At 38.9% G+C, this 16,663-nt stretch overlaps 1 protein-coding gene across 4 annotated transcripts in view; it reads right to left on the bottom strand.

Annotated features, from left to right (window-relative positions):
• Dennd4a (DENN domain containing 4A) overlaps positions 1-16,663 on the bottom strand; it is a 107,661-nt gene that overhangs the window by 36,361 nt on the left and 54,637 nt on the right. For all 4 annotated transcript variants that reach the window (XM_031345876.1, XM_031345880.1, XM_031345879.1 and 1 more), the window contains exons 13-15: positions 14,416-14,516; positions 9,188-9,406; positions 8,115-8,260 (exon numbers count right to left, since the gene is read on the bottom strand). In XM_031345876.1, coding sequence (XP_031201736.1) covers positions 8,115-8,260; positions 9,188-9,406; positions 14,416-14,516 — 466 coding nt within the window. The remainder of the gene's footprint in view (positions 1-8,114; positions 8,261-9,187; positions 9,407-14,415; positions 14,517-16,663) is intronic.

The following is a 16,663-nucleotide window of genomic DNA, read 5'->3' as shown; positions in this document are numbered from 1 at the left end:
GGGGAGACAACAGCAGAACTGGGGGGAGACAACAGCAGAACTGGGGGAGACAACAGCAGAACTGGGGGGAGACAACAGCAGAACTGGGGTTCAAACATTGAACAGGCACTGAAGAGAGGAAGCAGGAGGGTGCCAACACAGGCTGTCAGTGCTTTGGATGTGTCAGTCATAAAACATGCTGTGTGAGCTGGGGAGATGGCCCAGTGGGTAAGCTGCCTGTCACACAAGCAAGGGGGTGTGGTACCATGTACCTGTAATCCTAGTGCTGGAGGAGTATGACAGGAGGGTCCCTAGTCCAGTGAGAGCTGCAGTCCAAAAAAACAAACCAAACCAAAACAAAAAAACAACAACAACAAACCAGGCAGAGTAGGTCTGCTGCACTCCGGCGGAAGGCCACATATCCAAGTGTATGGGCAGCACAAACTATATTCAATGGGTTAAAAACAAAGAAGGACACAAAATTGAGTGGGTAAGGAAGGGGGTTAATCTAAGAGGAGTTGGGGAGGGGGGTAATAATGATCAAAATACATGGTAGGCAATTCTTGAAGAAATAATGAAAATTTTAAAGAAGGTAGGAAGCAGTAAACAAAACAACTGATGGTGACCTCTGGTCTAAACATACATGGTACACACACACACACACACACACACACACACGCACACACACAAACCTACACATATCATACCCACACACCATGGACGTAGACAACCATGCACACACACACACCATGGACATATACAAACCTACACATATCACACACGCACACCATGGACATAGGCAAACATACACACACACACACACACACCATGGACACACACACACACACACACATATATACACCATGGACATACAGAAACATATACACATATAACCATGCCCTTGAAACTGGAATAAAGATGGGACTGAAGCAAGAACATAAGCACCTTCATTCAAGGACTTCCACATCCACGGCACAACTCAGGAGTTAAGACACTGCATCTCATCAATGCTGGGAGAAGGCTAAGCTTCTGTTGTTTTGTTTTCCAGAGTGAATCAAAAGGCTTTATGTGTATATACACTAGGGGAGCTGAGGCACTCAGAAGGGAAGACAACCAGGGAGAAGAAACCTCAGAAACAACCACAACAAATAAGCCTACAATCAGGAAGCAAGAACAAGATGTCACATAAAAAAGAAACATTCAGCACGTTTGTATGGAAATTACAAACACAAGATCAGAAATAAAAGTATATTATAAGGAATGGCAAATGAAATTGAAGAAATCAGTCAAAAAGCAGAAAGTTGGGGTAGAAGGATGGGACAATAAAGAGGGAAATATCAGGGCACGAGTGATCTGGAGGGGGAAGTAGGAAAGGGGAGACTCTAATCAGGGAAAGGGGAAATAAACAGAGAAGGAGGAGGGCAGAGTATAAAGTAACAGTAAGGATACCTGAATGACTCATAAAGAATCATACTGTTAACTATCCACCTAAAAATACCTAAAATACATTTAAGTTTATGTATACGTATGCACATAGAGTTTAAATGAAAATTTCCAATATAGGCTGACAATGCTCCTCCCAAGAGCCACAAACCATGGCACAAAAATTCAAACACAGGTATGAAATGCCCTCCTTTGAGCTTTTGGTCAGAGTTGTCTAAGAGACTCACAGAATATTATAGACTATTGATTACTATTTTCTTGGATATCCTCCAGAGGTGGAAGGTAAGTCCCTATTGCTGAAGATTCTTTGAGCAGAGGAGCCAGAAGCCTAGAGCTGGGTATGAGCTGAAAGCCTCCTCCCTGAGGACTAATGAGCACTAGAGAGTCCATGCAGGCTTCCAAAGGAGAGAAACAACCAACAGTCCTATCCAGCTATGACACTTATGAACCCATGTGAGCTGCAGACAAGACAACATGAAGGGTGCAATAGTCACACGCATATCTTATCAGGAATCAACAGCTTTCAAACTGGAATAAGATCTCTTCAATAAGATGGAAACTGTGCCTGGTACTGGAAACTTCAGCCAAGGTTGATGAAGTTCATGGCAGAGAACCTACAAGCTCCACTTATTAAAGCAGCGTAATCCCTAACTACTTTCTAAGTATTAGTCCTTACACCCACAGGTAAGTATAGTTTTCAATCCCCATCAAAGAAACCTCTCTATTCAATAGTCAGAGAGCATTACAGAAAACCATACCTGATCAAATGCCAAGATGAGAAGCCTTGTCTTGACTGATACATTTATAATACAACTTGTGTGTGTAAGTAAGGTTCAGAGATCATTGTGAAAGAGAGGGTAGAAAGATTATACAAGTCAGAGGAACAGAGAAATTGCTGTGAGGCTACATCTCCTAGAAATGTCAGAAGCTATGCCCATGACTGAAATCTTACCAACATGGCTTCCTAAACATGCCTTGAACAAAGACAATACCAAAAGACATGATAAAGTAGAAGGGGAAGCTCATGAGGTCCCAACCCTAGACAAAGAACTACAGACAACTAAAGAGCTGAGAGTCAGCCCTAAGAGCATATTTATACAATTGACATTATATATACTGAGCAGGTTGTAATTATATATTTAGGAACACACACACACCACCCCATCACCAATAATTAAAGAAAAAGAGGACATGGTAGGTTTTAGAGGAAAAGGAAGGGGGAAAGATGTAATTATACTATAATCCCAATATATATTCTTAAAAAGTAGAAGAAAGAAAATTAGATGAAAAGGGAAAAATTAAGAGGATCAGGCTAGGAGGGTCAATATTCAAATAATACATATTTCTAGAGAGAGGAAGAGGGAGAGAAGAGAGAGTAGAATAAAAGAAATAAGGAAAAAATTCTAGAAGCAAAGAAAGTGAATTCCCAAATTAAAAGGATCCACATACATCCATTCGCTGAATAAAGACATGTCTAGAAATCAAGACGGCATTAGACTTTTTGCCAGTATCTCATAGGGTAGTGAAAGACAGTGCAGCAATGAATTTCAAATACCCATTTAACTAAGTCTGCAATCAAGAGGTAGAAGAGAAGGCATTTTCAGACAGCCTCACTGTAACAGGGGAAATACACTAAGTAAGTAGTTACTGAAACAGGGCATTCAACTCCAGCAAGAGGTTAATATAATTTCTGAGGTGCTGGAGGAAGAGGATTCTAGATGACAGACTAGAAAGCAGCCTAGAAAGCAGTTCATATTAAAACAAGCAAGATGGAACATTCCAGCAAGAATTTTTAAAATGTAAATGGATACAGTGATGTACTGGAGACAGTGTCACTCTTCCTAAGTTTCCAGACGAATGAGGGTTAAGCCAAGGACAAAAGTAGCAAACTGTTCACTTCAAGGGAGAAAAACAATGTGCTTCTGTATGTTTCTGTACTACAAAATCAAATACTGACCCATAGATTCAACACCTTGGTAAAGACATGTCCTTTAACTGTATGTTTAAAATTCTGCATTGTATTGTAAATATAACAATGCTACAAATTCCACATTTGTTACTAAACATCTCTCTGTGTTTTTGAAAAGTACAGTGATATCTGTCTCTATAGAGAGAAAAACAGATCTAACACCATGCAAAATAATTAAGATATTTCCATATTCCCTTTATACCCTTCTAGAAGACACTGATATGCTCAGGGAATGCTGCAAATGAGCATTGAAAAGGCAGAAAAGCCTCTTAGCTGATATCTGCTACAGACTGCCTGTGGCTGAATCCCTTCCTATAGGAGCAGACTGCAGGGGTTTAAAATATAACCATGTGAAGAACAAGGATACATGGTTCTTAAATTAGTCACAAATGAAATGCAAATAATTCTCATGTTGTTGTTATTTCTATTCAGCATTGCTCATTTTCATTTCAATACAGAGTTAAATGTTTCCAGTTTGAATAAGCTAAGGTCAAAAAAGGAATATGCCTAATTTACATTCAAGCACAGGCATGGGTTGGTGGAGGGAAGTAATACATATCTAATTTATTCATTTATTTTTCATTGTTAAACTTTCAGAGGTAAGAGGATTTGTTCACTTAAAAAAATGAGCTCAAACTTACCCAACTAAGGAACAGCCTACACATAAATGATTATTCTCAAAGTGTAATAAGATATTCTGAAAATGCTTGCAGATTAAAATTATTTATTGAGTTTTATGTTCAGTGTTTTTATATGGGTCCAGGACTATGAAAGGCAGGCACACTGTACTTATATTTCAGGAGTTCTGTTCTGTAACTCCAGAGACAACTAATCTCTGCTCCAACTTTACATATGGAGCTTATTAAAATACACACTAGGCCTTGTGATATTTTATTTTCTCCAGTAAAGTGTCCCTTGAATTATAACAAAACAAATACAACTAACTGTGGTTTACTATACTAATTCTCAGGATTTCATTAGTTTGTTTTTTGCTTAGCTTTGTTACTAATCTATAGCTGCGCTATATTTCTTAGCTTTGATTTTCTGCTTAGTAAAATCTTCAAGTAGTTCAATGCATGTATATAAGAAATCTTTCATAGGATCTAGACTTCTTAAATAGGTGTTGGGGATTAGTTCTTATACTGATTTAATTAGAAATCTGTGTGTCCAAACACTGAAGGTCCTTGTCCCCAGTTGGTTTTTGATTGATCAATAAAGATGCCAGCGGCTAATGGCTAGGCAAAGGGAGATGGGTGGGACCCTTAGATTTCATGGGCTAAGTTGTGGGAGAGAGGAATAGACAGGATCACCATGATGCAGTGGGAGGCGGATCAGTTTTAGAACTGCAGGAGATAAAGCCAACGAGCCATGTAAGAATTCAGGTGGGTGACCACTGGCCACTGGCTACTTCTCGGATTGGGGGATTGGGCCTGGGATAGCAGGGGAAGATTTAGGAATGCCCAGCCTTTGAGGTAGCCAGGGCACTTTAACTAGCTTGTGGGGTGTGTGTGTGTGTGTGTGTGTGTGTGTGTATCTTCCATTTGCAAATCTAAAGAGTTCCTGGGCAACTGGTTGTTGAAGTGTAAGACCTGCCTAGAGCACAAAGCAGTGTAGCTGAAAACTTACTGCTACAAATAGGTTACAAAAAAGAATGTTAGAATGTGAACTCAGGTCCTTTGTAAGAGAAGCAAGTGCTCTTAACCATTGAGTCATCTTTCAAACCCCCTGGAATTTATATTTTAAAAGGACTTGTTTAAATCATCCACTACATTGACTCCCATCACATAAATATCAAGTAACCTACAGAAATCCCTAGACAATCTAAAGTATTAACTACTAAGAGATCTCCTTAGGACAGGATGTCCTAGAGATAGAGTAAAATTATGAGTCTTGTACAGCCTACAATATTAATAAGGATCTCATTAGACTATGTGATATTAGTTTTTGTTGAACTAAAACACAGACGTGTGAATAAAATACAGTGAATGCATCAAAAAGAAACACTATAAAAATGCTCCTTTCAAAACTTAACTAGAGTCTTGCCACCTAGCTCAGTGCTCCCAAGTGGGCTGCACGTCACTAGCTAAGTCCTGGCCACTAATTTGGTCTCATATAACTCAGTTAGCCTGGTATGGAGATAACATTATACAAATGTTCATGCATTGTTCATAAAGGATGTACATACATATGATTCTCTCTCTCTCTCTTTCATGCACACAATTATTTTTGTAAAAAGGCTCTAAAGAAAAACAGATATGCCTTCCCATTTCTGTCTATATTTTATTTTATAAGGGATGTTTAAAATATTTATTAAAATATTGAAAATGGTTCTGGAGAGATGGCTCATCTGCTTTTGCAGAGGACTGGAAACTGGAGTTCAATCCCCACAACCCAAATGGGTGGCTCACAAATTGACAGAGGATGGAATTGTGAGGATTAGTGCCAACTTTCAATTTAACAGAATCTAGAATCATCTGAAAGATGGGCCTTAGGTATATCTGTGGGTAACTGTCTTGATTAATTAAGGTGGGAAGGCTCATACCACTATGGGTGGCACCATTCCTTAGGCAGAGGACCCTGGGCTATGTAAGAGAAAGCAGGCTAGAAATACGTGCATGCATTCATTGCTTTTGTCTCCTGACTATGGAACATCTGTCTCAAGCTCCTGATGCCTTGACTTCCCTGACATGGTAATATGAGCTAAAGTAACCCTTTCATCTCTTAAGTAGTTTTTGTCAGAGTATTTATTCTAGCAACAGGAAAAAGAAACAAAGGACATGATATTTTGTTCTATTATTGATGATGTCCACTTTGACCACTTCATTTTAATGTGGTATCTGTCAGACTTTTCGTCTATACTGTTCAATTCATATTTATTTTGTAGGGAGGTACAGTGAACTATGTTAAGATTTTGCTTATTATCAGTTTTTGAATTATCAATTGATATCTGCATAGACTCATGTTTTCCCACTTATTCAACAGGTTAATTTGTTACTAACATTTGATGCTTGAATTGGCTCAGATCTGATAGTGGCAACCCCTTCAAATAGGTTCTGTACTTGTGCCTTTATCATCCTTGGGGAAATTCCTTACTCCATAATATAGAGTATTTTAGAGTTTATCTATGATGTTTCTTTGTCCTAAATCTGTAATCAATCATTTCTCCAAAGAGTCCTGATCCCTTTTGCTATTTAGAAGTCAAAGTCTATGCCTCTTTGGTTTTAAGGTGTGGCTGCTCCCAGGTTCTCTTAATATACAAAGTCACAGAATATATGTGTATATACACAGATACATATATTTATTCCTGTAGCTGTTTCTATCTTTGTCTATCATGGAAAACCAATAGCATGTTTCCAAAGCCCCCCTCCCTCTGTCTCTTGGCTTGTTCTACTTCTCTCTAAGGTTGTATGTGTAGATAGATCCCTTTCCTGCCCACAGGAATCTTTATCACTTGAATACATTTACTTATTTGAACATCTTCCCTACCTTTATGTAACCTTCTCTCCTCTTTGGTGCTCTGCTCCCATGCAGATGACTTCTTCACCCTAATCTGACAAGCCTGTACACACTGAATTTAATGCCTTCCATGATGGCATCTCCTTCATCCAAGTCAACGTCTGACGTCCCATTTGCTATGCCCGACCCCCACCCTGTTGACCCTGTGTAGGCTCCTGAGCTCCATCGTGCTCTTTTCATCCTGGTTAAGTTCTGATATCCTGAGGATACCTGTCTGCCTCAGGTAGGATGTTCTTTCCTTCTTGTTCTGAGTCCCGTGTCAAGCTAGATCTCTGAATGGAAGCTCTTTGCTCATGGTTGTGGCTCAGTGTCTCCTCTAGGAAACTCAACTTTCTTAACCATACTCAAGATTAGACAGTATGGTCGAGGCCACTGTTTTCCTGCTTCCTTTGTTTCCAGCATGAACTCAGCTCCATCTCACCTAATAATAAAAGGACTGAGCAGAAAATGAATAGTTTCATGTATGAATTTAAAATAGAATTAATGTAAGTTATAAATTCACTATCGATTGTAAAGATAGTTACATGAAGTCTGTTATGCTATGCCCTCTACTCTGAGCATGTGATATCTCAGAATGTTAGAGGTTCATGTGCTTGGGAAAATGTCTCACTCTGTAAGTGCAAGGATAAGGTTAGGAATCTAACCTTAACCTTGTTAAGATAAAATTCTTACAAAACACCTTTAAGAAGTATGCTTTGGGGGATGGAGAGACAGCTCAGTGGCTAAAAGCACTTACTGATTTTGCAGAGGACCTGAGTTTGGGTCCCAGCATCTACAACAGGTAGCAAACAACAGTCTATGATGCCCTCTTCTGGCCTCCCACACTCTCACATACATATGCATATAATTAAACAGTGATTTAAAAAAATCTTTGAAAAAAGAAGTATGCTTTAAGAAAGATGGCTTACAAGATACAAGTGCTAGAAGAGAACTGACTTTCAAACTGTTCAAGACTGTTCTCTGACCTGCCCACATGTGTACAGATGCACACACACACTTATGCTACTACTAACAATAAATAAAATTTAATAAAAGTATGTGCTATAATTTCTAGGAGGCTGCCCAAACTCTCATTGTAAGTGGTCAAGTATGAAAATAAAATTATTTTAGATTTTTGTTACAAGCTATAAATACAAACAATAACATAACATTTGTAACAGTCACATAAAGTAAGCCAGGGCACTGCAGATTACTGCAGACTACTTACTTTATCCACACAGTCATCAAAAAATGCCAGGCTTGCATCTTTATCGCTGACAAAAGAACATTCCTCAATGAAGCGAATAAACATTTGTGTTTTGGTCATCATGTTATAGAATTTTTGATGTGATCGGTCCCGGCTTCTTAAGAAAGCTATTCAGTATAAATAGATAATGTGAGAATAGATTTTTGCTAAAAGAAACTTGATTAACAATATCATTTATATTCTCATTTTGTTTACTATTTTACTGAAAAACAAAACAAAATTTAATTTCTTTGATAAATGGGAAGAAGTAAGAAAGGCAATAGGGACATACAGATGGTGCAAGCTTTCACCCAGAGTCATGCCACTGCCTTGATAATTATACATAAACTTGTACATCTCAGTCTCTGGAACTGCTGCTTGTGCACAGTATGCTTTGTGTTATGTGCATGCTTTCTCTGCCCTTTGTTCTCTCTCGCTCTGCACTTTTCCTATTTAAGGTTGTAACTGAATCTGCTCACTCTATTACCTTCTAATTGCTCATCTTCTTGACTACATGCTCTATGAAAGACATACCTCTTTTGCTTACTGATATATTCCAAATGTTCAACATTACATGGCACCGAGCAAAAACTTACTAGATTAATTTCTTTTTCAAATATTAAATACAAGAGAAAGCAAGTATATAGCATGATACCAATTAATTGTATTGTGGGCTTCACAACTTCCCCTTTTCCTCCTCGTAGCCTAAGAAAATAGTATTTGTAAAGCAGATTGATATAAAACAAAGGAGCCTGTTCAAGCCTGGAGGTGACCAACCCAGGGGTTCCTGGCATCCCTGAAAACAGAGACCGTTGATACCTCAATACCAAACGTGACACAACAAAGTGAAATTAAATGTGCTTGAGAGGTTCTGTAGTTCTCAGACACAACTGTTCTTAGGATTCCAGTTAATGAAGAACTTGTCCTACAGAGCTGTCACTCATACAGCCTCAGCAAGGTGCCTGCTTTGCTAAATACGGACTATTACTTCAGAGAACAAATGATTTGTTACAAGTTTAACAACAGGAAAGCTGTAACATTATATGATCACTCACCTTGAAGGGCAAAAAGAGAGGTTGCATCTGTCGCAGTCTCAGATGGGGCTTGTGTTATTGGCCGTAAATATGATCTATAACCTTTTAAAATAGAGGCCATGAAAAACAAGAATGCCTCCTGGATTTCCAGATCTATCATGTGCAACCTCTTCCCGGAATTAAAATCATAATCGTTCATTGCTAGGTCCATTAGTCCATCATCTCTTGGTCTCTGCTGCACTGTGAAGAATACAGGGTTTGAAATTTTGCCTATGAAAAATAAGGCTCACACAACTACAACTCTTCCATTTATATCACTTCATAGTATGCAAACCTCAAGGAAGGCTTCTCTATCACTCTGAGGTTCTGTTGAGCATATTTTAACTGACACCTAAAATTATTCCTGTACATCTATCATCAGAGTAAGTTCATGCTCTAACATAACTCTGTGTGTGCGTGTGACACTCTATGTATGTGTCTGTGTATGTGTATACACACTCTAGTAAGTAGAGTTCCTAACAACCGCGGTACTGAAAACAGAGTACACTATCATTTCAACTCCCTTCTTCATAAAATCCAAGTGCCTGCGGGCTAAAACAGAAGGATTAAAAATCAAAAAGCCTCTTCCTGGACAGCTCAGTGATAGAGCCAACAGATGTAAGGAGTAGCTTATGTTAGAGGAGCCTGGCTTAGTCACTTCTATCCCTTCCGGTAAGGCGGACTGAGAAGCCCAGGAGCCATCCGCGGGAGCTATACTGAGAACACACTGAGGAGAGGAGGGAGCATTGCCACCGAAGCACTCCTGCCAATGACGCACGGCCTGAGTTTACTCCTAGACAAAAAAGAAAAAAAATCACACTAGGGACCATTGGAGAGTGTAAGTATAATTTTCACAAAGATTTATTTATTTTACTATGTGTATATATTTGTCCACATGCCCATATGTACACCAGGTCTGTTGGGTCTCCCAGAACTGGGATTACATATGATTGTAAGCTATCATATGGATGCTGGGAGTCAAATCTGGGTCCTCTGAAAGAGCAGTATTATGAAAATAATTAAAGAAAAAAACTGTTTTAGAGGATATAGAAGAGACTTGAAACTACCTGCCTCCGATTTGGAACTAGATCCCCTTGCTATAAAGAAATTTATTAGCTGGGCAGTGGTGACACACGCCTTTAATCCCAGCACCTGGGAGGCAGAAGCAGGTGGATTTCTGAGTTTAAGGCCAGTCTGCTCTACAGAGTGAGTTCCAGGACAGCTAGGGCTATACAGAGAAACCTGTCTCGAAAAAAACAAAAACAAAAACAAAAAATGTATTTACAAAACAGGCAAACTCGGGATGAGGAAGGCTTGGCAGGTGAAGTGTTTATTGTGCACACATGAAGGCATGCATTTAGATCCCTAGCCCACATAAAAGCCAGGCACTGCCACATGCATCTGCAACCTCACGGCTGAAGGAAGAGAGAAAGATACAGGGAGATCTCAGGGTTTCAGTGGCTAGCCAGGCTCCAGGTTCATTGAGAGATCTTATCTCAAAAGTAAGGTGCACAACAGTAGAGGAAGACCTCCATATGTAACCAGGTGACTGCATTTATATCCACACTGAAAAAAAAAAAAACCAAACAGTAACCCTTGAATTTGGTCTGCAGAAGAGGGTGCTCAAGGTTAATTCCGTGAGTTCTATCACTTTGTTGTAGTGATGTCAAAGGATGCCCTGTTGGTAAGAAATGCAATCCATTTAGATACAATAGGACAGTTACTCTCAAAGGGGCAAGACAGAAGGTCTTATATTCTTCAAAACTTAAAGACCTTTTAAGATATACGGAACCGTTAAGAGTAGTTCATAACAGTAGGGCGGAGGATCGGTGGGTCAAGGGTCTTGGAATGCAAATCTCATAACCTGAGTTTGGGTTTCTAGAACATACATAGAAATCCAGACACAGTAGCCTACATCAGTAATCCCAGTGCTCCTACAATGGGAGGCAGAAAAGGAGAATCACCCAGAAGCTCATGGCCCAGTCAGCCTTGAGTATGCAAGGCAGCAGCAAGCAAAAGGAGACCACGCCTCCAACAGGGCGGAAAGTAAAGGCTAATTACTGAGAGTTGTCCTTTAATCTCCACACCCGGGGCTAGAGAGATGGCTCAGCTGTTAAGAGCACTGACTGCTCTTCCAGAGGTCATGAGTTCAAATCCCAGCAACCACATGGTAGCTCAGGACCATCTGTGATGAGATCTGATGCCCTCTTCTGGTGTGTCTAAAGACAGCTACAGTCTACTTACATATAATAAATAAATAAATAAATCTAAGAAAAAAAAAATCTCCACACCCAGGGCCAAAGCACACACAGACACGTCATCTGCACACACCACACACACACATACATATACACAAGACTTAAAAGGTAAGTTGAAGAGTAATCAAGGGAGACACATGATGTCAGTCTTTGGCCTCCATGTGTATACGGACACACATGGACAAACACACAAATATACACACATTTTTTAAAAAGCAGAAATCTTGTCCTTGGTATCCATTGCTGTATCTTCTGCATTCTGTCCTTCACTAGAGCTGGACAGACTACTCAACTGAGTTATTTATATTGGCTACAATAGCTGCGGGATTCTCTGGCTCTCCACAGGAGTAAGAGCATTTCTAGAAAGCAAACTAGGCAACAAAAATATGTAAACAATTGACCTAATCCACAAAATTAAAGCTTGCTGTTTTATGTCACTTAAAAATATATATACTGGGCAGGTAAGAGTACTCACTGACTGCTCTTCCAAAGGTCCTGAGTTCAAATCCCAGCAACCACATGGTGGCTCACAAGCACCCATAATGAGATCTGACACCCTCTTCTGCTGTATCTGAAGATAGCGACAGTGTAATTATGTATAATAAATAAATCCTTGGGCTGGAGTGAGCAGGGACTGAGCAAGTGGAGTTGACCACAGCAAGTGGGGCTGACTGAAGCGAGCGAGGCCAATTGGAGTGAGCAAAGGTCCTAAAATTCAGTTCCCAACAACCAACCACATGGAGGCTCACAACTATCTGTAAAGCTACAGTGTACTTATATACATAAATAAATAAATAAATCTTAAAAAATTATATATACTGCAATACTTTTGAACTATGGAATTGGCTAGTTTCTAAACTTTATTAACACTGTCTGTTACATTCTATTTCAAGCTATATTCTTAGTATCTCAAACCTTCACAGGTGTAGGCTATTTCCTATGTCTGCATTTCATCATAAATCCATGATAACTGTATATACTGCCACATCACCACTGGCCATATTTCATAAAATAAGGATTAAACCTTAGAAACTGAATGGACCGTTGTTACAATACTGAGAGAATTCAAGAAATAAATGCTTAATTTTTATCAGAAATTCTGGATCATTATCAAGATATGTTCTTTTTTTTAAAGATTTATTTATTTTATGTATATGAGTACACTGCAGCTGTACAGATGGCCATGAGCCACCATGTGGTTGCTGGGAATTGCACTCAGGATGGCCCTGCTTGCTCCAGTCCCGCTTGCTCCAGCATGATACACTGTAGCTGTCTTCAGATGCACCAGAAGAGTGCGTCAGATCTCATTACAGGTGGTTGTGAGCCACCATATGGTTGCTGGGAATTGCACTCAGGATGGCCCTGCTTGCTCCAGTCCCGCTCGCTCCGGCATGATACACTGTAGCTGTCTTCAGATGAACCAGAAGAGGGCGTCAGATCTCATTACAGGTGGTTGTGAGCCACCATGTGGTTGCTGGGATCTGAACTCAGGACCTTTGGAAGAGCAGTCAGTGCTCTTAGCTGCTGAGCCATCTTGCCAGCCCTCAAGATATGTTCTTTTTTTCTTTCTTTCTTTCTTTTTTCCCCCTGAGACAGGGTTTCTCTGTATAGCCCTGGCTGTCCTGGAACTCACTCTGTAGACCAGGATGGCTTCGAACTCAAAATTCACTTGTCTCTGCCTCCCAAGTGCTGGGATTAAAGGCATGTGCCACCACTGCCTGGCTGATATGTTCTTATATAAACTTTTTTCCTAAAACGTTTCGTATCCTAAAATCAATTTTCATTTTGGTTTTAGCAAATGGCAGATGGTTCCAAGACAGGCATTAGTGAAGAGGTTAGGGCCTGACTCTTCTTTCACTGACAGCAGCATTTTCTAATGTACTTTAAATCATCCATCTTAGATGTGTAAACCTTTCTGTTTTATATATGAAGGAAATATACCAGTGGCAATCCTCATTTCTTCACGTTATTTCTGTAATGGCAAAATTCAAGAAAATGACCTCTTTAGTGCCCTTTTGAATTTTACTATCTTGAGGTGGTCTTATGACAATCTGTAAGTTGCAAAATACTTATTTATAAATTACTCATTTGGCTTCTAACATACTTTGCTTTAATGTTTATTTGCCTTAAAGACTATACTCACTTTCCTTCCCCTCCCTCATTCCCTTCTTTCTTCCTTCCCTCCTCCTCTCTTCCCCTCCTTCTGTCCATCCCTCCCTCCCCTCCTTTCCATTTTTGTTTTTTGAGATAGTCTCACTATGTAGCTCTGGCTAGAACTCACTATGTAAACCAGGCTGGCCTGGTACTCAGAGATCTACCCTGGCCTCCAAGTGCTGGGATGAAATCTGTGTACCATCAGGCCTGGCCATAAACACTATTTTTAAAATCTGAAGTAACTGACTTTTTAAAGGCAGGTCTTGCTGTGTAGTCCTAACTAGCCTGGAATTTGTGTACAAAGGCTGGTCTTGATTTTGCAACAACCTAGTTGCCTCTGCCTTGGAGTGCTGCTGGAGACATAGCTTCTGTCTACTAGGCCAGACTAAAATAGCCTTTTTTTTTCCTTCCTTCTTTCTTTCTTTTTTTTTTTTTAAATAGGGCCTTACCAGAAGCTTAGCTGGCCTGGAACTTATGTAGTTTCAAGGCTGGCTTGAAATTTTGGTGATTATCCTACCTCAGTTTCCCAAGTGCTGTGATTACATGTGTGTTAGGATATTTAGTTACCGCTTTCTTTAAAACAAAATAAGTATCAGTTCCAGTATTGTACTCCCTTTAGCAACACAGTTATACACTCTAGAGTTTATTCAGAGCAGATGGGCCCTGCACAAGGATGACATGCAAACATGCTCTATTTTGCTATATTACCTATATTTCCTTAGCTAAAAAAAAAAAAAAATTCAAAGTCAGTCATTTTCTTAGAATACATTATATACCTTAATTAAATTATCCACTTACATTTTGCCAATTGCTGGTGCAAATTATTCAGTGTATTCATCAGATTTTTACATGGCTTCTTTGGGAGAATCTTCCAGGCTACATTCTTTTTGTCACCAGTTCTGAGATTAAAAGACAAAAATACTTGTGTTATATGGACCTTTGGAGGGGGTATATTCCTGTCACATTTATACATGAAGGGGAAACAGCCATCAAACAGAAACTGGAACACATTCAGAATAGTCAGGTTAATGAAGAAAATCTGACAGGCGGATTGGGAAAGTGATGATATAAAATTAATCTGCATGAAGGCGTAGCCCTCTCCTAAATACACTTTAGCATTTACTGCTATGTCCACACAGCGTCTATTACGTTTGCTGGATCACATAATAACACAACTCTTGACAAGGCAAGCATACTGTTCGCTCTCATGTGTGAAGACTTAGACACCTGGACAGCAGGAAAATCTAACTCTACAGTTCTTCCCAAGAGAAGAAAAGGTATTACTAAATTTTCAATGAACCTAGAAACTGCAGACCTTATTAAAATACATTGCTATATGCTTAGTTTCTTAGTTTCCAAAGCATAAATAAAAATTATTCTGGGTTTTGCTTCTAAAATATTAAATTCCTTGAACAAAGCATAATATTACAAAACATTTTATAACTTTAAAAGAGGTTGTCTGCTTATAAGCTAATATCTCTGTCTGTAGGAGGAACCTATAATCTCCTTTATTATAACCATTATAACACAGGAGGTCTCTACCTATGGGCCAGGAGGTATAATGTACCATAAAGCTTTTGAACTTAACTAGTTTTTCTTTAGTCTACTTCTTATTTATTCAATACTTTTTCATTTAAAAAGTAATGAATACTCACTTTGAATGTTTTAAAATAAAGAGAAATAGAGAAGGCAAGCAAACTCGTTATGTTCTATGCACAAAGAACAACTCAGTACAAGTGGGTAGTAGAACTTCCTATGCTAGAGTTTTATCTCTAAATGTTCCCCAAACTTCTTATAGAACAAATACCATTTTGAAAAATAAGCAAAAGCAGTAGACAAGAAAACCTAATCTTAAAAAAATTAATAATTTTATGTTATCCTCTTTTCCAAGGAATGTAAATAAAAATAAAGGCAGATCAGGATAAAACTGCAGATGTTGTATGTGAAAGAATTAATAGTTTTTACATTTATAATGTGACTAAGAGCATGGTACAGGGAGACTACAATGTTAGAGACTTTACATCATTATCTTGATAAAACATTGCCAAATAGCATCCCCTACCTCTATCCACACCTGTCTTAGACTAGAATTGGAGAAACTCAGAGAAAGGAGAATATTTATTTGGTTTGCATTTTTGTTACCATTCTATAGAAGTAGACATTCAAGATATATTTTTAGCATAAATGGATACAAAAGTATCTTTTATTCATGTGATTTTCTCCTCTTGCTCTGGATATTGTTTCTGTGAAATGTGGTCAGGCAGGGGAGCCTTACCTAGCTTTCCCAAGTTTTTAATCTCCGATAGCCTTCTACATTTTTGCTCATGGTGTCTCCATTGACAGGATTACTATCTGTCACAGCTACCTCATCATTAGCCGCAGAAGTCTTAGTGTCACAGTGAGAGATCAACAGTTTAGAAACCAAGTGCTGACAGTAAACAATGTGTCCTTTAACTGCTTACAAAGTATAAACCTGCACTTTCTTCTGTGTCAAGAGGAATTGTGAAATTTCTCATAAAGGACACAGACTCAAGTGTGGTTACTAGGCTATACATGTGACTTTATGCATATTACATTTTATAAATATTAATTTATTTCCCCCTTCTTCAGAAATGTCTTGGAATTCAGGACTTAATCTGTATTGAATGTACCTGCAGTAGGAGAATGAAACTAAAAATCCTATAATGGGAATTTGTTTTTCTTTCAAACTTCAGGTTGGAGTTTCAGAACTCTGGATGAATGAAAGCAGAGAGAGAACTTGTAGGGTGCCCGAAAGGCTTGGATGATGATATTAAAGAAGGAGCCAAGTGCTCCTCATATAATTTTTGACTCATCAATTAATTAGTAATCAAAGTAGAAAGAAAGCACCAAATATTGTAAGATATTAGTGAGATAGTGTCTCAATTAGTAGCCCTGGCTCTCCTCAAACTCACTACATAGACCAGGCTGTCCTTGAACTCACAGAGATCTGCCTGCCTCCACATTCTGAGTGCTGAGATTAAAGGTATGTGCAACCATGCCCAGCTAAGAAGAGGTTAATTTAACA

Source organism: Mastomys coucha, unplaced genomic scaffold (assembly GCF_008632895.1).
Source record: "Mastomys coucha isolate ucsf_1 unplaced genomic scaffold, UCSF_Mcou_1 pScaffold23, whole genome shotgun sequence".
Classification (NCBI taxonomy): Eukaryota; Metazoa; Chordata; class Mammalia; order Rodentia; family Muridae; genus Mastomys; species Mastomys coucha.
This window is presented reverse-complemented; position numbering and strand designations above follow the sequence as displayed.